Raw genomic sequence first — 26,103 nt, forward strand, 5'->3', positions numbered from 1 at the left:
TTTTTTTTTTTTTTACTGAGTAAAATTATAATGGGAAATAAGTAAGAATTTTTTTTTTCTCTCTTAAAATGCAAAGTTCTGCTGCGAGACTGCATGTTGCTGGCAGTCTAAAAGGTCTAATTTGTTGGTGATAGAACATCTTAGTGTTTTTACTACATCAGAAATCTTTATGACTGATATTTTCACACCCATTTCTTGTATAGGATCGAAATATCCAGTGACTTCAGTTTAAAATCACTGATTAATGAATGCCAGCATTTTCCTGACTGCTAAGTAGTTATACATCAGATGGCCTTTTTGAAAGAAACAGCGCCACCACATGACGATGAGTGGGCTAATCATCAACCAGCCATTTTATGATAATCATCTTTAATACAAATTGACTACTGTAAATACTGTTTTGTACGAAGTTTATTTTCACTGCTTTTTGATGAATTTAATGTAAAATATAGAAAAAGTGTATATTATGTTTTATGAATCATCCATTCAGCAAAAATAAAGTATTCTACAATATTTAAAACCATAATGAAATTTGATGGTTATGTTGTCTTTTTTATATGTACATGTAGTAACCATCATGCAACTCTTATCTATGTACATTTTGTTCACCCACATCTGGAACTGATCCCTTGCAAATTACCGTGTATGTCGCTACATCAAAGAATACATGCTTTATTATTCGAAATAATTTATAATTCATAAATATTACTTGTTATAATGTACACACGTATATGCATGAACATTAGAATGGCCACGCCAACCTTAGTTTACAATAGAAGTAGGGAAATCAATTTAATATCAAACTGGGTAAGATATTTATCATGATGTACGATAAATATCAGAATAAATAAATCATCCAAACTATTCAATGAAATATATAGCATATACTGTACTAAAGAAAATATACTAAATTTTTATCAGTTTAAATTTAACTATAATAATAAATTTACAGTACTCTGCATGAATGGGAGTAAACTGCACCATTATAAAATTCCCATCCTGCTCTGGTTGGGGGATGATATGTGAAATGTAATAACAGGCCGAAAGCCGTATACTGTGCAATTTCATTCAGGTGTCACTGTAGCCGATTGGCAACAACAAAAACTGTGATGTTGTTATTTATCGTGACGGTTATTAGAAAGTAGCATTTATGTTTCTTCATCACTGTTGGTATGGTAACAATAAAAGGAAGGTGAGCTGATTTTATGGGGAAGTGGAGGGAGAGATAAAAGAGAAACATAAATATTTCACATCCATATCCCAACTTCTCATAAAAAAATAAAAATGCCTAAAATCGTTTTTTAATCTTTTCTTTGTGTTATGATGTATACAGAGTCATCAGTGCATATGCACTGTTGCCAAGCAGTTTTCTTTAAATATTCTTGTTTTAAAATTCCGTGGCTCAGAGACTCGATACTCTACGGGTACAGCAGTTGTATTGAAATAAAGGATATGGTTGATTGCATGACATATGCCCCAGATTCAATTAACCCTTTCATTGCAAGACTTTCTCACCTTCAATTTTTCTGGAAATGAACCCTAATTTTTGAGCCAACAGTCAAAATTGGAGTCAATTTTAATTTTTGCTCAAAAAATTTGGCTATATTTGTTCCAATCTTTTGAAGGTAAGTGCAGACTATAAACAGGACTATTTTGTGAATTTGGGATGAAAAGTGGAAACTGGTAGTGAAAAGGTCAAATTTGTACCCAAGATGTTGAATTGCTATTGTTGCCCATATCTTTGAAAAATTGAGAATTTGAAAAAATATGGTTCTTTTATTTCTTGCAAAATAGTGAAACAGGGCTGATAATGGAATTTGTGTCACCCTGTTGTTGTTAGTCCCCGTTCGGACGAAGTCCGACAACGGGGACTTATAATTCGGTCTCCGTCCGTGCGCCTGTGCGCCTGTGCGTCCGTCCGGAGTCATATCTCAGAATCCCTTGGACCGATTCCGTTCATTCTTGCCTAGTTTTTTATGTGTGACATATGCACAAGCAGGGGTTTAGCGATTGGATTCAAAATGGCCGACTGGCAGCCATCTTGTTTTTTGAAAATGTTGTATTTTGGACATGCTTTGTCAGTTTTCACTCAAATTTAGTACATAGATCATACATGTTAGGGTATATGTCCCCGACCTTCCGTGAGTTCCTGAGTCTATCCATCCGTGTGTCCGTCCGTTTGTCCGTGCGTCAGTCTCTCCAGAGTCATATTTCATAATCCTGTGGACCGATTCCGTTCATTCTTTGCATGTGCCTAGTACCTTATGTAGGACATATGCACATGCAGTGGTTTAGCGATTCGATTTAAAATGGCCGACTGGCAGCCATCTTGTTTTTTGAAAATGTTGTATTTTGGACATGCTTTGTTAGTTGTCATTCAAACTTGGTACATAGATTATTCATGTTAGGATACATGTCCATGATGATTTATTTCACAATTGGAACAAAGATGGCCGACTGGCAGCCATCTTGTTTTTTGAAAATGTCGTATTTTGGACATGCTTTGTCAGTTTTTACTCAAATTTAGTACATAGATCATACATGTTAGGATATATGTCCCCAACTGTCTGTGAGTTTCTGAGTCTATCTGTTCGTCTGTCCGTCCATCTGTCCGTCAGTCTGTGCAGAGTCTTATTTCAGAATCCTGTGGACCGATTCCGTTCATTCTTTGCATGTGCCTAGTACCTTATGTAGGACATATGCACATGCAGTGGTTTAGCGATTCGATTTAAAATGGCCGACTGGCAGCCATCTTGTTTTTTGAAAATGTTGTATTTTGGACATGCTTTGTCAGTTGTCATTCAAACTTAGTACATAGATTATACATGTTAGGATACATGTCCATGACGATTTATTTCGCAATTGGATCAAAGATGGTCGACTGGCAGGCATCTTGTTTGTTTTTTTATGCGGTATCTTGGACGTGCTCTGTCAGTTTTCATTCAAATTTGGCACATACATGTACTTTATACATGTTAGAATGCATGTCCATGACAATTTGTTTCAAAATCTGGTCAAGGATGGCCGATTGACAGCCATCTGAGTTTTTATCTTACTACTATATTTCCACAATTTATGTACCATTTTCATTCGTATTTGGCAAATACATCATACATATCAGTGTGTTTCATAATCAGATCCAAGATTATTTTTGGCCATATTACTACTACACGGAACACGTGTTTTGATGTAAATGAACAATCTGTTGTATACATCAATTGGAACTCAAGTTTCAAGGACACTCTCGCGACAACCCCTCCGCTTTAACATGACTAGCACAAAGAGAACTTAATTTAACGGGGACTGTGTCATTTTCAATGACTTGTTGTTGTTGTTGTTGTTGTTTGTGCGTGCATGCGTCCTTAATTTGGATATGAGGCCTTGATGCACCTCATTTCGTTTTTCAGATTGGATTCAAAATGGCTGACCAGTGGCCATTTTGTTTTAATTAATGCTGTTCCAGAGCAATATCTCTCAGTATGGACAAGTACTCATTTGACGATCAGATACAAGATGACTGAATGTCAATCATTTTAATTCTAAAAAATCATCAAGCATCAGCTTCCGGATCCATATCTCTGATATGTTTATGTTTATGTTTAAACTATATTATTATAAACAAAATTATACATCTTAAATTTTATAACTAATGGGTACTCTTCCATGCATTGTTTGTTATAAATGCTTTAGAACACCTTCTGGAATAGTCATTCTCTGTTTGCGTTTATAAATGTATTACGCTTCAATTTCTACTGAATATGCGAGTTTAAAACCATGGTGTTTTTTGGTTATTGTAGGAAAACAGTAAAATATATTCGGTGATGGACCCGGATGGCTCAAGAGACTTGGATGAAAGGTCAATCACAGTCTGTAGTGGGCTGGATTTAGTGAATATTAATTACATGACAATAGTAGCGGACAGCGCCGCCACAGCCCAGGTAAGAAGTTATGGTTTTATGATATGATTGTTACCCCAAATACGTATCTCTGATATTGAGGTTATATATTCAATTTGCTGTGTTTTTTCGTCGATTTTTTTTTTTTTTACCAAATGTGCATATTTTCCAAATTTTGATCATTATTTAAGGTCGTTTTTCGCTTATCTAAATTTGAACGAAATCAATAAATTGCTTTTGAGCAAGACAGTGAATCAATTCAAAATGCATGTGCTACTTATATGAGAAGTACCGGTAGGTGATCCACTTATATAATTTGTAACCGATAACCATCCTCCAATTTTCCTGGATGAGTGAGTTTTATTTATTTTTTATAGCCACTCACTGTAATTCAATACATACATGGATTAGCCCTAACGCTACACCCAAAGCAATGCAGTTGCCTCGCTATCTTGATACTGGGTACTGTTTTTGTATATATGTTATATTGCGTAAACAGGTACATTTATTTACTCCGTCAGTTTACCCTGTTCTGATTGTTTTGATCAAGTCAAGCGAAAACACAAGCTGTGAATTTTTGACAATATAAAGCTTAGTTTGGATTTCTTTCACATATATGTTTACTATTGCCTGTTCCGCTGTCTTAACTGTCAGTCGATGTCAGCTTCAGGCAAAATTGTGTACGCTGTGGATTTTGAAATGATTTTCCGTTCAAAAACAGGCTCAGGCTCATGCATATTTGCCATTCCTTGTCAACATGGCAATAACAAGCAGACTAAGTAATTACACTGCTCGATCATTCTCGAAGTACCAAACACTTTCAGAAAAATACGTTTTTCAACATGGCTGAAACAAGGAGATCTTTTCAATGCAATGAAGCAACGAACTACATTGTTTAAATTCTGGGGGCAGAATAAAGTAAATTTCACCCTCTTTTTTTTTCTGAATCCTGGTAGAGACATGAGCATCTACTTCGTCAAAACAAAAGTTGTCAGCGAATTAAATTAGAGGACAAGCTTGCAAACTTGCTGCCCCCCAATAGTTCTAATGCTTTCTATATGTTGCATAGTTATAATAGAGATAGTGTGTCACGACTGGTCAAGATTTATATCAATACCTCAAAACTTACAGGTTTCTTGGGTAGCTCATAGTCAATTAACGCAGTAGAGAGTATAGCGGCTTGAAAGGACTGTTGTCCTTGTTGTTAACAATTCTTTTGTCATCTTGAAAAAGTGCAAAGTTTTAATAGATTTGCTATGTTTTTTTATTGTTCTTATACAGTCATGGGTTGAAAGTTTACAAAGAATCACGCACAATACCAAGGCCAGTAACATATGCCCTATGACAAGTTTGCAGAAGCAGTAAGTATAGATCATGGAACAATGACTAAAGTCTGAACTACAAGAAAATGAAAAAATGAAATTCTGAAAAAATGACTTCCATATTCGTACAGTTAGCTGAAATATACATTTCATAATAGACCTTATGTTTTTAACATCAAAATTAAATAATTGTAATTATAAATTTCCTAAGTGATGGATGGGCAAAATATATATGTATGTATATATATCGTTGAAACCATAATACTGTAAATGGGTTAATTATTCACTGGGTTTTAGCATAGAACACATTATCTAAATGATAAAATCCTGAATTTAAAACCCACTGAATATGCCTGAAATGGTAAATCAGTGAAATTTAAACCCAGTGAAAATTAGTCATTTTACAGTATGCCATAGGTGTTGACTGATATTCCATTATTAATTTAGTACGCAGTCACTGTTTGGTTAAACTCTGTCTGCGTGGAAAACGCCGTAATGTTCTATTTCTCTTTAAGTTAAGGGTAGTTCTGTTCTAGTTTTTAGTTCGTGCTCAACTTTGGGTCAGTTAGTTCATCATGTTTTATGGCATTCTACAAGTTTATGTATTTATCAGAAGTTTGCACTTTCGTTTGAAGAGTTTCGTTCGCAAATAAATGCAGTTTATGTTATCAAATGATTCGTGAAAGTTCAAGTTCAAGTTCCGCTGAAATCCTACTCAAGTTGGAATGTGGCCGACCGAACCCAATCACAATATATATATATGTACATTAGTTTGATAAACTTTCACAATTGATCCACACTAAATTTTTTTGAATCCCTTCGTCAAATTGATTAAAATTTGCTGTGTATAGTTGTTTTCAGAATACATTTCAAAGCATAATGCAACAAGATAAAAACTAGAACAATTAGATCAGAAGATGAAATGAACACAACTACATGTACATGTCTTGTGGCAGTATTCCGTTTCCATCGTCATTACGTAGTGACGTATTATTGTGGATATATATTGTTGCACATGCTCAAAGCGTGTTCATTCGAAGTCAAGACTGTTGATTGATTTTACTCTATAAAGAAAAAAGAAAAGGGAAATCTGGGAGGCTATTGTAAATTTGATTTAATCTCATCAGGATTATTTGAACCATAAGATACACTCTTAAAGTGATACCTGAATTGCTCACTTTAGGAATTTTTTTTTTTCTAATCCTAACCAAGTGAATTTTAATAATTCTAACTGGATTATAGAGACTTAGCGTTGAATGTAGTCATTTTTGTTGAGTTCATAAAATTTATTGTATACCATCACAACTACCTAGTTTGAGTTTTTGTCAATTTTTATATGCAGAAATTTATATTGATATTAATGACAGTGAAGAATAATCTAGCAATAGAGGGCGCTCAACCTTTCAATAGTGAAACTTTTCTTGTCTCCCACTTGCATTTCTGCAATCTGTACACACATTATTGATGAATTTGTCTTCTTAGTCTCCATTCATGGCCGAATGGCAGCCATTTGAAGGCCAAAGATGTATCAAAATTACACATTTTTACCATTATGGATCTCAATCATGCATTGACGATTTTGTTTAAACTTGGTATATACATTTAACATAACGGTACCTTGGTGCATTTCATTTTATTTTTCGGATTGGGTTCAAAATTGCAATATTTTGTTGATATTTTATTTGACACAGTCACTAAAAAAAAAAAACTTAAACTGAATGGCAACTGTAATTGACAATGACTTTATATTTTCTCATGATTTTAAACTTTCCCTTCTTAAATTTGTTTTTATCATCGTTTTATAGTTGGATGCGTATCTGTTTTCAAGTCAACCCAAATGGGAACATTCCAGTTAAAAATCTTACGAGGACATTCGCTTCTGGTAAAACTGAAAAAATCATTTTTAAGTCGCTTGATGAAATTGGACTGCCATGTAGCAAGGTAAGTTTGAGAAGGTGATGAGTTTTCTTCTCATTTTTTTTTTTTCAATTCTCACAATTGCAGTGGAACAAGAACATAAATCGAGTGAATCTATTCAAATTCTATATTTTTGTTGATTGTTTTTCACATGCGAAGGAGTTGGCACATGTCCATCATATTTCCGTTTTTCTCAAGGAATTATTATTTTACACACTCATTTTTGTTTTTTTCCTTCAACCAGAATGAAGAAATTGATCCCAAATATTTCCAATTTGAGAAGTTTTATGAACTTTATCACAAGATATGTCCCAGGACGGACATTGAGGAGCTTCACAAAGATATGTAAGAAACTCATTTTTTTTGTTAGCTTCGCTGTTGACTTTGTCAAGAGGAGCTTATCATTTTATGATGATATCATTAATTCTCTAATTTTCGTAAATATTTTTGTCATTTTTGGTAAAAAGTTATATTTTTGACTTCTTGTTAAAAAACACAAGTTGATTGCTTTGATATATATATATATATATATATATATATATATATATATATATATAGGCACTACATGTGGACCTCTCTCAGATGGTTCATTTCGTGATGATATCCTCAATTCTCCAATTTTGATGAATATTTTTGTAATTTTCACCGTCTTTCTCAGAAGATTTATTTTTCATCTTTACTGCTGCAGATTGTCAAGCATTATTATTATTTCTCCACACAGTATCAAATCCAGTAGGGGTGGAGTGTCAGTGGATCAAATGATAAATTTCCTGAACGAACAACAGCGAGATCCGCGGTTGAATGAGATTCTCTTTCCATTTTACAATCGTGAGCGCGTTCTGCAGATCATAAGTACTTACGAGTTTGATGATGAATTTTGCAAAGCAGGTAAGAAACATGGGCCAAATATATTAATGTATCTTTACTTCTCTCAGGTCTGCTGATTTTCCCCCAAAAAAACATTTTGTATATTGGAATTTGTTGGCATCATTATTACAGAATAAATAATAATTGGTGAGGGAAATTAATATTAAAAAAAAGGAATTAATCAAAAAAAAGAAATCAGATAAAATGTGATGGAGAAAAAAATGCTGATGATAATGGTTTAAAAGACATTCTATACTTAACAAGTATGTCTAGGTATATACAATAAAGTATTTATGTATAATATTTTTGACTGAAATATATCCTTGGTGAAGTCAATGCCCTGTCAATATTTAATTAATGACGATTGAAATAATAATAAACAATCAGAAATCTGACAACTTTTTCTCATCTCTTTACTTACAGAACAGCTAAGCGTAGATGGTTTGTGTCGGTACCTTATGTCGGATGAGAACGCTCCAGTGTTTCTGGATCGTCTGGAACTCTACATGGACATGGACCAGCCTCTATCACATTACTATATTAACTCATCCCATAATACTTACCTAACAGGTCGACAATTTGGCGGTAAATCGTCGGTGGAGATGTACAGACAAGTCTTGCTATCAGGGTGCAGGTCAGTAAAAACAACAGCATCTGGAAAGTAGCACGAAACTTTTTGTTTTATATGATTCTGTACTAACGTATTTTCATTACGCTGTGTTCAATAATCAATGAAAGGAGCGTATTTGTTTCATGCAGACACTATTTAACGGTTTAATATGGCCACATTGCTACATGTTTTATTATTTATTATGCCATACAGATGTGTGGAATTAGATTGTTGGGACGGCAAGGGAGACGATGCGGAGCCGATCATCACTCATGGGAAAGCCATGTGTACAGATGTTCTGTTTAGGGTGAGTGATTGGATGGGCAGTTTAAGAAAGTTGTATATTTACATCTTGATCTGCCGTGGCGTATTAAGCTAAATCAATCAAGAAAACAATTCCCATCTAGTTGTTATTGTTGTTAACTGGGTTAATGTAATATTCAAATTTCAGAAAATAAATATGTTCAACGAATTAAGTTTTCCACGACCTCGAAAATGTGTGTTTTGAGAAGTTTAAAATTGGTTTCTATGGCAGAAACATTTCATCATATCTAAAAATTTGGTTCAATGACCTGTGCTATAAACATGTTTTGATGTCTACAAATGACTGTCATGAAAAATTGGAGAATTTTGAATATTAGTACAAGTTTTTCTATGGAAATACTGTGTTTACATGGACTCCTATAGAAAATGTTACAAAATGGTCGCTTCTTGTATTATTTTGGATAATTATGTTTTCTTAAAGACACATCTATATCTTTCTATAAAAACTTTAAATATGAATGGTGTGCATGTATGTGAATCATCACACAACAAATTTGGAATGATTTACCATGATCAATTACTTCTATGTTATAAAACTATCGGTACCTTAAAATCTACTTTGGCGGCCATTTTGAATTCAGTTTCAACATCAAATGTCTATAGCTGCATTCGTTCCTAATTGGCTCTCATTTTATATTGTCTGTCATTAGGATGTCATATATGCTATACGGGACACAGCTTTTGTCGTCTCAGACTACCCTGTCATACTGAGTTTTGAGAATCACTGCACCAAAAAGCAGCAATATAAACTAGCCAAGTACTGTGAAGACGTGTTGGGTGAATTTCTACTGAGAGAGCCCCTGGAGGATTTCTTGGTAAGTGAGACAAGGATACATTTATGTATTGGAAATCTACAGTATGCTGATCAACTCATTGTGGTTATGACTCAGAGAGATAGTCACCACTGGTTATATAGTGCCCTCGGCAGATGATTCAGTGATTTACTTTGTTTTTAACCTCTATTTCAACTGACTCAACAGAAAGGCAGACATTGAATGATTTATTCGGTGAAGTTAATTAACAATTTTTGAGTTTCTAATAGATGTTCATTTGTATAACCATTTTAAGGTTTTTTTCCACAAAATTAATTGAACCCCACTCCAAGCGCTGAACACCACTCTCATCCGGGTACTTTCTTATGCCCTCTAGTAAGTGGTGTTCTGGAAAAACCCAACTACTCGAAGTCAGGAATTAGTTAATTTGAGAGCTCAAGCAATTTCAAGACTTGTATATATATATATTGTGCAAGAACAGAATGCATATATATTATGTTTTATTTCATTAGCTTCAACCAGGTCAACCATTGCCTCCGCCGAGCCGGCTAAAGAGAAAAATCCTGATCAAGAACAAGAGGCTCAAACCGGATGTAGAAAAAAGTGAGTGTGAAATAAAATATCATTTCTTTCACACAAGAGGCAACATTTACGAGTATACTAGGACAGCAAAAATATCTACGAACCGTGAATGACAATCTCAAATTGTAATTCTAAATTTTTAGAATGTTAACAGCATTTTTTTTCCTAGTTGAAAATTCTTTTGTATTTAACCGTTCACAGGACAGTTAGAGCTGTTGAAAGTTGCTGGATTACCGATGGCGGATATCAATGATCCAGATGATGTGGAAGGAGAAGACTCATCTGGTAAAAACTCGTTTTGTTATTAATACTTATAATATTTGATAAAAATTGAGTTGTTGAATAATTATTGTTTCTGTCAAGGAATTTGAAATTGGTGAAAATATGGAATGTAATTGTAGCTGCAATTCAACAGATTTTTGTTTTGTTTTGTTTTGTTTTTGGTGAAAATTTAGCAGCCCTAAACTGGTGAATTATTTTATCTTTTTATTTTGAACAGCTGTCATATTTGTTCAACTTTTGTTTAAATTTGGTAAATAAACTAAAAGAATGCTAATCTGTTCTTTGATGTACTATTTAAAAATTGCATCATTATTGTTGCTTGATTCATCGGAAACCAAAATTGTCCCTATGATGTAGAGAACATGTTAAATTTCATAAAAATTTTACTCATTTAATTCTTGTAATGCTGCTCCGACTGCAAATTTTGTTTTCTTCAAATTAAATAAAACATTTGAGGGAAATATTGATCTGATTTGTTTACTACATTTCTTATCAAAGTATCTCTTGGTGAGCGTAGGTTAATTTATTGAGGCTACCTGTCATGAATAAATTCCGTTCATCACTATATTTTCTTTATTTGAATCGTATTTGGTGCAAGGTGGATATATATATATATATATATAAATTGCGTAAAAATGTAAAATCATTGATTTTGTGTTTATTATTTTCTACAATATGCTACAAGGAACAAGTGTCATCATGGCTGTTGCAATTTTGAATTGGGTGGGGATGGGATTTGCGGTATGGGAATGATATCACTGATTTATTATATGACTGAGTATTGACTTGTGTGTTGGGAAAGAAAACCAAAAATTAGTATGTAATTATGTGAAGCTGCTATTAACACATATGAATACACTAATATGCTAATAATTGACTTCACAACAACCAATCAGCTTCCTTCTATTTGTTTTCTAGTCTGTAACCGAATACTAAAGCTTGTCTACTAACACCCATATTATAATAATAGAATTGTATGCACGGCTTAATTTCTACTAACTGTAACCATAACAACACATACTTGTGATGCTGTTCATTTCTCTCATCTGTTTCTTTATTTTCTTGTGTTTTGTTTTTTTCAGAATATTTATTTACTTATTTTAATTTAGTTCTACGAAAAACAAGGGCAGCCCCTAGCTCATTCATTTCGCAACATGAATGCAATAAAATTGGTGATGAAAAAAAAAAAGTTCACTTTTTTTAATAATACTGATAAATTTTTAATCAAGCCTTATTTTTGAACTTTTTTTTATTCATGTACAAACAAAAGTTAGGAAAAACTCAAAATAAACATGTTCCCCATAAACATCAAAATTTTTTTTTTTTAATTTGATTGCCTAAAAAAAACAAAAAAAACTTCTAGACCAGTCCATTCTGTGCTTCCCATATGGTACAATTGCCCGCCCTTTTTAATAATGGAATTGCCCAGTGATCAAAACAAGTTTGTAATACTTTAACAAAGTGTGGTTTGTTTGACAAATCTTTTCTATCACTGATCTGCATCTTTTTTTTTCAACTCTTAATTTAATAAATAAATAAAATAAACTCTACTGGAAAGCTTTCTCTATTTGAATTTCCTCTTACTCGCTCGCAAAGATGTACTGCAGCTGCCATGATTACAAGATGTAACAGTGATTGTGATTGGTGGGATGGGATTGGCTTTATCTATACTAGTTTGATTATTCAAATTATTTTATTTATTGTACTGCAAAGTACATTGATTTACATAAATACACACTTCACACAGAAAACAAATCCGTTCCCGTCCAACTACCTGCCATCAAGCCCAGTTAACCAACAGTTGAAGTTCAAGTTTTATAAACAGCCCCCCCCCCATCCTGTTCTACTTTTTTTGAAGTGTAACAGAATTTTTTTTTCTCCCCGATCATTTTGCTGTGAATGAGTGAACTTCCTCTCATAGGTTTGTGTGTTTGTTGTTTATTAACTCACCAGACAGTGACTCACAGTCTGAAGCTGGAGATCCACCCAAGGCTTGCATCTCGAACGACAACTCTACTAAAACTGGTACAGCACTTAAACTTCACCTCCCCCCTGCACACAATTGTTTCAGTGTGTACAGGTCTATGTTTATATATTATATTATATTTTATATTTTGTTTAATTTAATTTAATTTTTTTTTTTTTTTTTTTTTTGTGAAGCAGTTTGTAATTTCGCCCACCCTCACTCATGGTGCTTGGGATGATTTTTGATGCACTTGATGTTGTCTGAGGTGGTAAAATAATTAAAAGCGCACTTGATCTAAACCTATTCACTGCATGGAACAATGCCAAGTGTTTTTTTATGCTGTCACTACTTTTCTTTTATCATGTGGGTGTCGGTATTATGGCCTGTTTCATCTCTCAATATTTAATCTTTTATCTCAAAAGTCTTTCTCAATTCAATGTTTGTTTATTTATTTTTTCTCACACTCCTCTCTTTTATCACACATTTCCATGTCTCTGGTTATACTTTGAAAATCTATTTTTCAGTATGGTAATAGATAAATTCCATACTTTTTTTAATTACATTACAGCGCATAATAACCGTTTTTAAATGTCTTCGGTGCAACATCTTTTTCGTGTGTTCGCAATAATATAATAACAAAACCCACATATTTGTTGTATTATTTACAAGTTTCCATCTACGATGACAAAAATCAAATTTAAAGTCATCTATATTTCCTACTATCGTAACATGCCGTACATTTGAGCTACTGCGTTTAATTTATGCTGAAGAGAACAACAAGATGGCTTGCAGCGATTCACGATGTGTCTTCATCAGGAATTGTTTCACCATTAAATTCGGAGTGACTCTATCTAACAATAAAACAAGACTGGTTATACTCCACCTCATTTCAATATCTCTCTATTCTTGGATCTGTGCCTGAAACCAACCATGACTAGGGGCCGTCCAATTCATTTTTTTGCAGCTTCCTTTTCTGTTTTCATAAATGTGACTTTTAACCACCACCCACCTTAACCCTCGTTAATCCCTCCATTTGATTTTTTTTTGGTATATATTGCACTAACTTCATGTTCTTGATGCATACATGCAGTCTTCTTTCCTGTACCCATATTACAGTTTTATACACACATTGCTGTATGAAAGTGCGTGTGCATGTGTATTGGTTTGATGCTATTGGGTTATGATATCTGGGACACTCTGTCTATATTCGATTACCGCATGGAACAAATCAATTCATTGTCTTCTATTCTCTCTATATATTTTCATTTTATCAGTTTTTTCAACTTTAAATACACCTCACTTTTAATCTTAATTGGTTCTTGTTTATTTTTCAGCGTTACTTTTTGATTCTCACTCTACATGCTCATCATTTTGTAAACAAATTACTGTTTGCTTTTTTCGTTTTGTTTTGTTAATTAATTAATTAACATTATTTGTACTAAAGTAAAATTCTGTGTTTTTTATTTTTTTATTTTTTGCTATCTGTACATTTTTCTGCATCACTAATTGGTTTCAGTTCTTGGTATAGATGCTTTATAGATGTTTACTTCTCTGTTTATTAAATCATTGCATTATGGTGATCAATATTTGCTTGGTCTTTCCTGCATTGCATCGTTTGCTGTGATCTAACGAATGTCTTATTAAGACATTGTTTTAACAACAGCAATACAAAAGCCGCAAACGATACCTGTTTTACTAACTTGCTATATATATTCCTACCCCTCTATCCTACCCGACAGAGGTTGCTGTAAACGGCGAAAAACCCACTGTACCAACCTTAGAAGAGGCACACCCTGAGCTGAAATTCAAGGGTGAGGTGACAGAGCCTCCAAAAGATGAAGTGAAACCGAAACAATCCAGTGTTAAAGTCACAAAGAAGGTACTGTTCCAGTAATACTTTTGTGTGAATACCTGGTTATTTATGCAAATTGTGTCATGAATATTCATTAATATGCAAAAACATGTCTTGAATATTCATATTCTTTGCATTACAATGATAGTTTTCAAATAGAGAATCATTTAAATGCTAAGTTTTGCAACAGTCAGAACTCATTCACACATCATGTATGGCTTATATGATGTGTTTTGATGTCCTGGTTCAATCATTCTAATATTTATGCTTTTATGTGTTTTTTTGCCACTCGTTAACCACATTTAATACTTTAATAGTTGCATTATTCAAATAAGGTAAATGTGTTAGATCCATATTAGGTATTCCTTATGATGTCATGAAAAAAAATCAATGCCCATATTAGGTATGAAATCATGACAAAAAAATTATTGTATTTGTGATTTTGTATGTGAGAAAATTTGGCTCAAATTTTAAACCGACAAATTTGAAAATAATTTTTGAAACTTTTTTCAATTTTTCAACATTTCTTTTCATTACTTTTTTCTCTTGGTTGTTGATTCATTTCACTTTTCTCTTCACATCACCCGCCCTGTAAAGGGGGAGCAGGTAAAGGGCGAACAGGTACAAATTCAAACTTCATCATCCTCCTCATCGTATCTTCTCATTTTCTCTCCGTCATCCATTCCTTAGTTTGTTCTTATTTTCTCATGTGTGATGTTGCGTAATTTTTTTTTTTTTATATATCGTCAAATTGGTGCTGGTGTTCAATTGCGATAGGGACGACACTGTAGTTTGATTTAAAACTAGCTGTGTACACTAGCGTGTGGGGTTTGGCCATTGATTTTTATTTTGGTCTGTTTTAGTGTCACTCGCAATTACACGCCAGCATAGAAGGCAATTTGACGATACCTCCCAATGTTTGCACCGCATGTTGTATTGAACATTGCATCTGATTTCAATCAAATTATTTTTTTATCTAAAAATAATAATTTCAACTTTGAAACCTTTTGTCATTGTTTTTTTTTTTTTGTTGTTTTTTGTGGAAGTACTTCTTCAGAATACTAACATTATTTACAAATATTTACTTTTTTCTATTTCTCACTTTATGCGATTAACAAACTTTTTCTGACAAGGTCTGCTTTTGCTTTCAATATCAGAATTTAACACTGTTTCTGTTATTATCGTATTGTCATCTGTATTTTATTGGCAGCTTTCAACATATGAATTATTCTGTGACAGTATACCCAGTACCCAATGCAATGCAACCATGATGCAAGATATTTAGGACGGAAGCCTGGAACCAAAAATAACCGAGCTTAGATTTCTTTGTGACATTTCAGAATCTTTTAACACCATCATTAAAATCATTGGTCTTTACAAAAAAAATAACAAATTCGCACGAAGCAAGTAGTTTTCAAGTTTTGAATTTTTTTCTGCGACACCATTAGGTTTCTCCTTCCAAAATTTATATGACTTTTAATTTGTGTTGCCATGGCATTCAAGCAAACTGATTCCAAGGTTACCTCTGTTTAGCATGACCCTGAAGCAGAAAACATGAATAGATTTTAGGCAGGCAAGGTGAATGACAAAATCAATCAAAATCCATCCATCCATAGTTCAGTTTTCTTCATATGTTAAAAACCTCCAACAAAATATGGAAGACAGTGCTTCAGATAGCGATCTATTAAAGTTTTAATACTTTCTATATTACTGCTGAATAAAACATTTTTGCAAAAAAAAAAAAAAAAACTGCATGTTTGATATTTTTGCAACTTTGAAAAAATCATATCCTTTTTAAGCAAATTTGGTTTCCAAAAATACTATCTACATATTCTGAGTAAGTTCTTTTCACTGATTTGTTTCTGTTTTGTTTAGAACTTTTTTCCCAGTGTTTGTTCCTTCTTATAAATATTGTTCCATTCAGGCATCACCACTTGCTCTCTTTTTTTTTCTTTTCTTTTCTTCTGTTTTTTTTTCTTTCTTTCTTTTTCCTGTATTGCGATCATATTCGTTCGTTCACCAGGGGGAGGAGCTGAACTCGGACTTGCCGCCAGAGGACGAGGCGGCGGTGGTGGCCAATTACCACTACACCGGCGCCACCACCAACATACATCCACTTTTGTCCTCGCTCGTCAACTACGCCCATCCGGTGAAGTTCCAAGGCTTTGATGTTGCAGAAGGTATAAATGCCCTAACACTAGCGTAGCGTAGATGTTAGTAGTGGCAGCACGCTAGTGGACTAACGCTGGCACTAGTCGTGTTGCGAATTGATAAACGTCTAATTTGGTTGCTTTCAGGAGGACAACAACGAAGACTCTGAGGTGGCCGTAGCGTTAGCCCACTACCAGTATTCTGGTGGCACCACCAATATTCACCCCCTTCTGTCCTCACTTGTCAACTATTTGCATCCTGTCAAGTTCAATGGCTTTGACGTGGCCGAAGGTAGAGCGAATTAAAGTGGTGACAACACTTCTTTTCACACTGTTACTGTGCATATGACAAACTTGCCATTATCTACTCTTTTGACCGTTTTGTCAACATTGTCAAAAAAAAATACCAATTTAGAGACTGAAACAAAATATATATAATAAAACTGGAAATATTAAATACTTTTATAATAGCTAACGTTGTCTTACAAGAGTAAATTATTTAATTATTAGGTTGAGCCATTCCATTCAGATTAGACCATGTTTGGTAAGTGAGAATGACACCCCTTGATTTAAAGTTAGCACTATTTATGAAAAAGAACCTTCTTTCAATCTGCGTGACCCACAAGCGAAATAAAAGTGATGGGAGTATGAGAATTACCGGTAGTGCCGCCATTTCAATCTGAAGTACGACTTGGATAATTTTGATCAGATTTATAAAAATGTTTCTGTGAAATTATTTATGTAACAATAACACCTTTTTAAGTAAACTTTGTTTTAAAGAATCCAAAACTTGATTACAAAACAAACCATATTTTAATGTTTTTCGACTCAGTTGGACTAAAATTAAGATAGCGCCCTCCCCCAGATTGAATATATGCATGCAATGGCAAGGTTTGAAAATGGTAACAGTTGTCGAACAGGAGGGTTTGTTTACCAACTTGATTCACAACAAATTTGAGAAAGGAAAAATCAAAGAACTGGAATAAAATATTGTGGTGGTTATTGGTCATAGGTTTAGTATTTGTTTGTTTGCCTGGCAGCCATTTTTATTAAAATGTGTTTAATTTTGGATCATTCAAACACAATAAATCATATCATCATTCATTAGTTGTACATTGTCTGGAGTCTAAAAAAGTGTGTTTTTTTGATTTTGCTAATTTTACGTTCTACGTGTCTCTCCTGGTTTTACAAAATCATGTTCCTGGTCCTGCCATATACTTTTGGCATCTCATGTTTTCGTTGTTTTAAACGGCACTGCACAGTTAGTTTGGTTTGTTTTCTTTGCAAATACACGCTTATAATACGAAAAAAAAACACTTTTGTATACTGCGTATTATTAATACTCAGTTTTGCGTGTTTATTATGTTAGTGTTTTCGTGTGATGGAGTCCCATCACTGGATGTATACATACATATATTTGTTAAATATTTGAGTCCTTCGTACATTCATAAAAATGAATGAAATTTGTGTATGTCATTTCAGGATTTATATGTGAAATCAATCATCACTAGACAATATTGTTTACCCACATCACAATGTACTTACATTTTGTTCCCGTATTTTGGTTGGGTTGTGGTTGAAGGGGCGAAATGTTTTTTTTTTTTTTTTTTTATTGTGCCGGACATCTGCAGTGTAATTCATGACACAACACTATTCACATGATCACATGACCTGCTGTACTTACTGTCCATTGGTTGTTTGTGAATACAGACATTTCTTGGTGAAGGAACTTCATTGGTGGTGTTGATACTAATTTTATAAAAAAATTAAAAAGTTGAATAGGATTTTTTTTCTTTTAGAAAGAGTCAAAATTGTGTGTGTATAGTTTTTTTTACCTTGGAATAAATTAGTAGTGGTAGTGAAAAGGTCAAGGATCCACAAAAGGAATTTTCAATTCTTCTATTAAAGTTCTTTTCCCGGGACTCACTAATTAAAAATTCCTCACACAATGGATAAAAAGCCACACCAGTGGAAGTTCTATCACCATAACTGTTTTGTAGTCTGTCTCAATTATGATATATTTACATTTTTTTTAAATTTTTAATATGGTTATTGTTATGCACATAAGAACAGATTTATCATTTTATTACGGCTACGATTTTTTATATGAACTGACCATGCCTGCTGTTTTTAGTGCATTCCTTTGAGTTTTGCTTGGACTTTCGTAAAACCTTTCACGGGAATCCACACTTTGTGAAACCGATTTTGATCAGGCGATTCTCAGAGAAAATTATTAAAAATATTGCACATGAAAAAAACAAATTTACTGCATGTAAAACTTCCAAGTTATAAGTTATATGTATATAAATTTTGACAAAATAGACATGTCCTAAAGAAAAAAATGTTTATATGTGTTCAGTTGATAACAGAAAGCTGCACTTAATATGCATTCTGCTTTACACAGATTCTAAAAAAAAATTCTAAAATTGATATTTGAAATTTACAATAAATAAATGGTATAAAGGGTTTTGAACTTGAATTTTCTAGCAATACTAATATATCATTTCTTTTGATTCATCTAGACCAAAATCTTCATTATCATATGTCTTCGTTTAACGAATCGGTTGGGCTTGGTTATATCAAGACTCAGTGTATAGAGTTTGTCAAGTATCCTTTGTTTTGAGTCGACTGTTGTACATTACAATGATTTGGAAACCTGTGTTTTATATCACCTACACGTGTTCGCAAGTATTGTGGGACATGATGAGTATTGCAGATACATTACTATTCCTTTGTTTATGATAGATGCAGCAATATTGGAGCAATACTTTACAAGGTTGTGACTGATTGGCTACCTGACCCTAACACTTAACAGTCAAACCAATCAGAGACCAGCTTGTATGTTGACAGGTTTTTTCAATGTTTATAAAAAAAAAAATTGCTTTCCTTTTTGATTTTTTTGCATCATGCATGCCAAACTTTTAGAGAAATACTCAAGTCTATTAATTCATGCTTCAACCAATTGTTGCAGTTCTCGCATTTCCTTAACTTTCGGTTCAGTTATAACAAACGACAGATGAGCCGTATCTACCCGAAGGGTGGCCGAGTTGATTCAAGTAACTACATGCCTCAAATCTTCTGGAATGCTGGGTGCCAAATGGTCTCCCTGAATTTCCAGACCCCAGATCTGGGTATGCAACTGAATCAAGGAAAATTTGAGTACAATGCATCTTGTGGGTGAGTATAAAATAAAAATTGTATTTCATCTAATTTTCATGATAACCAAACAGTACACCCTGCCAGCCACTGAATTCAAAATATAAAATATTAGGAAATATTATCACTTTACACTATGGTTCACACAACAATACATCAATACGTGTATACAGTATAATGAAAAACTTTAAGTTCTTTTTGATTTGGATAGATATGGTTCTGTATGCTTTTATTTCCGGTTCCCCATGTACATTTCCACTAGCTACATTTGACTATCCAAATTATTTTCAGACAGATCCTGTTTAACCCAATTTATGAATCAATTGAGGGCACCTTACTAAAAAAAAAAAAACTTTTGGTGAAAGCTGAACATGATTTGGTCTTTGTAATTAGAATTAAAACTGTCATCATTTATTCAACGAACAATATTTTCTTTCTTTCTTTCGTCTTTCCCATATAGCCATGCAAGTGAATGTTGTGCTATGATAATTATTCGTTATTATTTATCCTCACAGATATTTATTAAAACCAGACTTTATGAGGAGGCCGGATCGAACATTTGACCCTTTCTCTGAATCGCCTGTAGATGGCGTCATTGCTGCCACATGCTCTGTGAAGGTAAGCCATAGTGTTTCTATTCTTGCTATAAGAAGCGTATCTGGAATAGAAGTGTGGGTATTCCAAAATGCATATGTACATCTTGTTAGAAATAAATTAGACTCATTAGTATTCACATCTTATTTCATATAATTTATAAGTAGTCGTAATAATGAGGTATTAATTATTATCCTTTTGAAGTTTAACCATTCTTATCAGTTTCTCGACATCCCATAATATCTCCTGTTATCTAGGTCATATCAGGTCAATTTTTGTCCGATAAAAGAATTGGTACATACGTAGAAGTGGATATGTATGGTCTACCAACCGACACTATTCGTAAAGAGCACAGGACTAGAGTTGTACCCAACAATGGCCTCAACCCTGTCTACAATGAAGAAGCATTTGTCTTTAGAAAGGTAGATTTTTGATCTTTAACCTTTAGAGCGTCAAATTTTAAACTCGCACATTTTGATCAAGAATTGTAGCCAATAAGAAATTTCGTTCATTTGGGCTAAAATTGTCCAAAACATATACCGGTAGTAAAATGCATAAAAACACACAAAAAGTTGCAAAAATGTTGATGCTCAGAAGGTTAAAGGTCATCATTCTAGCGTTATGTTCCATATGATACCCATAGTGGTATATGCAATATGAGTAAAATTACATTATTTGTTTATATGAATTTCAAACACACTACCTGCAATGACCACAACCCTTTGAATAAAACAAGTTTGTGAAAATTTCACAAAGAATCTAAGTTTCATTAGTATAATATAACCACCATTGATAAGAAAGAAAAAACGTGTTAAAAATATGGATGATATTAAAACAGTCATTTATAACCACTAAAGATGAATTGGGGGTCTGTGAATCCAAAAATGTTTTATCAGGTTGATGCAAATCTTGTGTGAGTTAATAATAGTTACACTTGACATTCACGGATTCTGAAAAGGGGCCTCTCCAAAATGTTGTTTATGTGAAATTAGGACCCTTGAGTAATATGTTTTTCTTTGACAGGTCGTACTGCCGGACCTTGCTGTCTTGCGTATTGCTGTATATGACGAAAACAGCAAAATGTTAGGTCAGAGAATTCTACCTCTTGATGGTTTACAGGCAGGTATGTATGTGGGGAGCAACTGCCCTTCATAGTTCATAGTCACAATATTATGGTAGATTATTTCACTAAAGGATTTCACAGTTTTGGCCTGTGGGGGCGCTATTCGTCTTATTTTGTTGCTTCTTTTCAGGCCCCCCCCCCAATAAAAAGTTAGATCTGTTTCCAGTCATTATGTGTGTGTCAATTCTAAACACATGCTTGGAAGTTGTTGTTTTTTAATTTGAAAGAAGGAAAAAAAGGGGGATGTGCCTGCCATTGGTGGTGCAATTTCTTGTTCATCAATGTACAGATCCACTTTCTTGATGTTTTTTTTAAAAAATCACTGCTTTGATTTTCTAGACACTTTGGTCCTGAAATAAATCTTCTTTTATTTGACTTATCATACCAATTCTAATGTGGGGGCACTGTTCATTTTTCCGTATAATAAAACACAACAAAAATGAGATGAATGAACTTGTCTCTTGTATATATCTCTGACTTCAATGATTAAACCAGACTTCATCATTATGTTGACTGGAATTACAATTTACAGAATTTTTTTTTGAATTTTTTCCCATCCTCCTAGGTTATCGGCATGTTTCTCTGCGTACTGAAGGTAACTTTCCTTTGTCACTGCCAACTGTGTTCTGTTACATTGAACTAAAGACCTACGTCCCCGATGGGATGGGAGGTAAGACATTTCAACTCATTATTTGTATCAAGACTATTCAGTGGTCAAGAATACTTAATAATAACAAGGAGATACAATCATGCTTGATCTATTCACCAGCTAATCTTTGATGGGTAGAGCGTATGTATGTAGGGATTCTGATTACAACAAAATATATCTGTTATTACACATGCTCACTCACTCTTTTATAGTTTGCAAAATGTATCGCTCATTGTCATGTGGGCTTACAATTGGACAACTTAATATAACGTGACGTTTATTGATGTCAGAAATATTAAATCTTGTTTTTTCTTCCTTCAGATCTAGTCGATGCTTTATCTGCACCACTACAGTATCTTTCTCAAGCTGAGAAGAGAGCCCAGGCTTTGAAATCTATGGGTATTGAAGAGGTAAGGAAGACTCAATAATTCATGGATATGTCTCAGTAATGGCTCCCATTCATCTTCAAAGCAACACTGTCATCATAACTAATTTTTTTTTAAAGCCCAGATGTACAAGCAAGCTTGTAAATACAAAAATATGATGATGGTTAATTGTGTCTTAAACTATGTTTATTGCAGCTATATTAGGCCTGGATTAACTTATTAAACAGAAAATCAATATTTGAATATATGAACTACATAAATGTAGAATACATGCATGTGCAGTTCTGATTACAGTGTCCTTTAAATGTTTCTTGTTTCTCTCTGTGAACCATTATTTACCAAATTATTATTAATAACTCATTACCAACACCTTACCATTACCAACTCATTACCATTACCAACTCATTACCCACACCTTACCATTACTAACTCATTACCATCACCTTACTATTACCAACCCATTACCACTATCTCACCATTACCAACCCATTACCATTACCATTACCAATTCATTACCACTATCTCATCATTAACAACTCATTACCATTACCAACTCATTACCACCACCTTACTATTACCAACCCATTACCATTACCAACTCATTACCACTATCTCACCATTACCAACTCATTACTTTACCCTATTTTGATTCATCAGACAGACATTCAGGATGTTCCTGTTGGAGGTAAGAAAAAACAACCAACTACTCCAACTGGGGAAAAGAACAAAATTTCAAGAGGAAAAAATGAAACAGTAACAGATGGAAAAGTAACTACAATAAAGGAAAAGAGAGGTAGGCCTTTGTGTGTTGTAGGATGTTTTGGTGTAGCATAGTGGATATGGTGTTGTTTTTTGTGTTGGATGTGTCATTGTTTTGTTTTTTTATGTAGGATGTATATTATATAAAGTATTGGATATGGCATTGTATTGTGTAATTGAATGTGTAACGTAATGTATTAGATATTGTATTGTGTCATGTATTTGATGTGGCATTGTATTGTGTAATGTAATGTAATGTAATGTAATGTAATGTAGTGTGTATTGTAAAGTGTAATGTATTGAATGTGGTGTTATATTGAGCAATCTATTTGATGCGACATTGTATTATGTATTGAATGTAACATTATATTGTGTAGTGTAATGGGTTGGATGTGTCATTGTATTGTGTATGTAGTGTAATCTATTGAATATGCCATTGTATTTTGTAGTGTAGTGTGCTATTTTATCACGTAATGTAATGTATTGGTTATTGCATTGTATTGTGTAGTGTAATGTATTGGTTATTAGTCCCCGTTCAGACAAAGTCTGAAAACAGGGACTTATAATTCGGTCTCCGTCCATGCGTCCGTCCAAAGTCATATCTCAGAATCCTTTGCACCGATTCCGTTCATTCTTTGCATGTGCCTAGTACTTAATGTGGGACATGCAAATGCAGTGATTTAGCGATTCGATTCAAAATGGCCGACTGGCAGCCATCTTGTTTTTTGAAAATGTATTTTGGACATGCTTTGTCAGTTTTCATTCAAACTTGGTACATAGATTATACATGTTAGGATACATGTCCATGACGATTTATTTCACAATTGGATCAAAGATGGCTGACTGGCAGCCATCTTGTTTTTTGAAAATGTTGTATTTTGGACATGCTTTGTCAGTTTTCATTCAAATTTAGTACATAGATCATACATAGGATAGAATACATGTCCCCGATCGTCCACGAGTTCCTGTGTCTGTCCGTCTGTGTGTCCATCCGTCCCTGCGTCAATCTGTCCAGAGTCATATTTCAGAATCCTGTGGGCCATTTCCGTTCATTTTTTGCATGTGCCTAGTACCTTATGTGGGACATATGCACATGCAGTGGCTTAGCGATTCGATTCAAAATGGCCGCTGGCAGCCATCTTGTTTTTTGAAAATGTTGTATTTTGGACATGCTTTGTCAGTTGTCATTCAAACTTGGTACATAAATTATACATGTTAGGTACATGTCCATGACAATTTATTTCGCAATTGGATCAAAGGTGGTCGACTGGCAGGCATCTTGTTTTTGTTTTTTTATGCGGTATCTTGAACATGCTCTGTCAGTTTTCATTCAAATTTGGCACATACATGTACTTCATACATGTTAGGATGCATGTCCATGACAATTTGTTTCAATATGTGGTCAAGGATGGCCGATTAACAGCCATCTGACTTTTTGGCCTTACTATATTTCCACAATTTATGTACCATTTTCATTCGTATTTGGCATATACATCATACATATCAGTGTGTTTCATAATCAGATCAAAGATGGCCAAATAACGGCTATTTTTATTTTTGGCCATATTACTATTACACGGAACACGTGTTTTGATATAAATAAACAATCTGTTGTATACGCCACTTGGAACTCAAGTTTCAAGGACACGCTCGTGACAACCCCCCTGCTTTAATATGACTTTCAAAAATTTAACGGGGACTGTGTCATTTTCAATGACTTGTTCAACTTAAATTTTTCCATTTTGATTCAATATTTCTTTCTCATTATGCATCTGAAACAATGGAGATATATCAGCCGCTGCTTGTTTAGTGAAGCGATGCAATTAATTGTTCAGTGCTAGAAATGTTAATGTGCTGATAATTTGAATGTGTTAACAAGGCAAAACTTACTGGCATTTTTGAAAATCTGTCATTCCTGAAATTTAAGCCAGTTACAAAAAGAGAACGATAACAATATCACATTCATTGTATGGTATACTTTCTTTCACAGAGCTGCAAATTTCTAAAGTTGACATAGAGGCTTTCAAAACTGACAAAACTTACATCAAGACGTTGAAAAAACATCAAAAAGAAGTGGAGCTCCTCCGAAAGAAACAGAGTAAAGTAAGAATTTGTTTATCTAATTATACACTTCCCTTAGTTTGACATTTGACCTGCATAATTTTTTTCGGTCAAAAATTCCACATACATTTTTACCTATTTTACAAAAATTTTCAACATTTTGAATTATACAAACAATATCTGACACTGGCTTTTAGATTTTTATAAACCAGTCGTGTTTACCGTACATAAGTGAAATACGTTTGTTTGTTTGTTTTTCTGCTCTCCACTGAAAAGATATTCCTTGAATTAAATTTTGATTGTAGGACAAAGAATCTATGCAGCGATTACATTGTACTGTGGTTGATAAAATGGTGTCCAGACATGATAAAGACAAAATTACACAAGAGAGGAACCTGGAAAAGGCCATTAAAAAAAAGGGGTATGTAGAATGTAGTTTAAGGTAGAGATGCAGGTTCGTGGACACTTGGGAGAGAAATTTTTTGTTTTTTTGCTTTTTATTATCCAAAAAGTCTTGGCTATAGACTGTTAAAATTTTGTAGAATTGTGAATAGTGGAACATACTCAAAAAAAACGATTTTAAAATATAGATAACAGGTGCAAACATTCTCTCTTTTGAATGCTTAGCAAGATTTAGCAAGGCTGTACATAAATAATAAAAAAGAAACATGGTGAAAAAAAGAAATGACAGGATCTCCATATTATGCACTATATTTAACTTTTAACAAAACGATAATACATTTAAATTTGGAACTGTTACAGCCATTGTAATTATGAGCAATAGCAAGCTTTTTACTGAGTGCACATCCGAGAACTTTAAAAAAAAATAGCTCC

At 33.7% G+C, this 26,103-nt stretch overlaps 1 protein-coding gene across 1 annotated transcript in view; it reads left to right on the forward strand.

Moving 5' to 3' along the window:
• The first annotated feature begins 3,799 nt into the window (after positions 1-3,799).
• Positions 3,800-26,103, forward strand: part of LOC100377106 (1-phosphatidylinositol 4,5-bisphosphate phosphodiesterase beta-4-like) — a 28,940-nt gene continuing 6,636 nt past the window's right edge. Inside the window, exons 1-23 of the mRNA XM_085494406.1 lie at positions 3,800-3,938; positions 5,178-5,257; positions 7,024-7,159; positions 7,380-7,480; positions 7,857-8,023; positions 8,426-8,636; positions 8,826-8,919; positions 9,587-9,751; positions 10,222-10,312; positions 10,493-10,576; positions 12,527-12,598; positions 14,279-14,418; positions 16,689-16,833; positions 19,064-19,148; positions 19,542-19,718; positions 20,213-20,315; positions 20,549-20,713; positions 21,315-21,414; positions 21,980-22,084; positions 22,385-22,473; positions 23,107-23,242; positions 25,199-25,311; positions 25,575-25,690. Of these exons, the coding sequence (XP_085350532.1) occupies positions 3,822-3,938; positions 5,178-5,257; positions 7,024-7,159; positions 7,380-7,480; positions 7,857-8,023; positions 8,426-8,636; positions 8,826-8,919; positions 9,587-9,751; positions 10,222-10,312; positions 10,493-10,576; positions 12,527-12,598; positions 14,279-14,418; positions 16,689-16,833; positions 19,064-19,148; positions 19,542-19,718; positions 20,213-20,315; positions 20,549-20,713; positions 21,315-21,414; positions 21,980-22,084; positions 22,385-22,473; positions 23,107-23,242; positions 25,199-25,311; positions 25,575-25,690 (2,792 nt within the window). The 5' untranslated portion in view covers positions 3,800-3,821. The remainder of the gene's footprint in view (positions 3,939-5,177; positions 5,258-7,023; positions 7,160-7,379; positions 7,481-7,856; positions 8,024-8,425; positions 8,637-8,825; positions 8,920-9,586; positions 9,752-10,221; positions 10,313-10,492; positions 10,577-12,526; positions 12,599-14,278; positions 14,419-16,688; positions 16,834-19,063; positions 19,149-19,541; positions 19,719-20,212; positions 20,316-20,548; positions 20,714-21,314; positions 21,415-21,979; positions 22,085-22,384; positions 22,474-23,106; positions 23,243-25,198; positions 25,312-25,574; positions 25,691-26,103) is intronic.

Source organism: Saccoglossus kowalevskii, chromosome 2, assembly GCF_978046115.1.
Source record: "Saccoglossus kowalevskii chromosome 2, keSacKowa6.1, whole genome shotgun sequence".
Lineage (NCBI taxonomy): Eukaryota > Metazoa > Hemichordata > Enteropneusta > Harrimaniidae > Saccoglossus > Saccoglossus kowalevskii.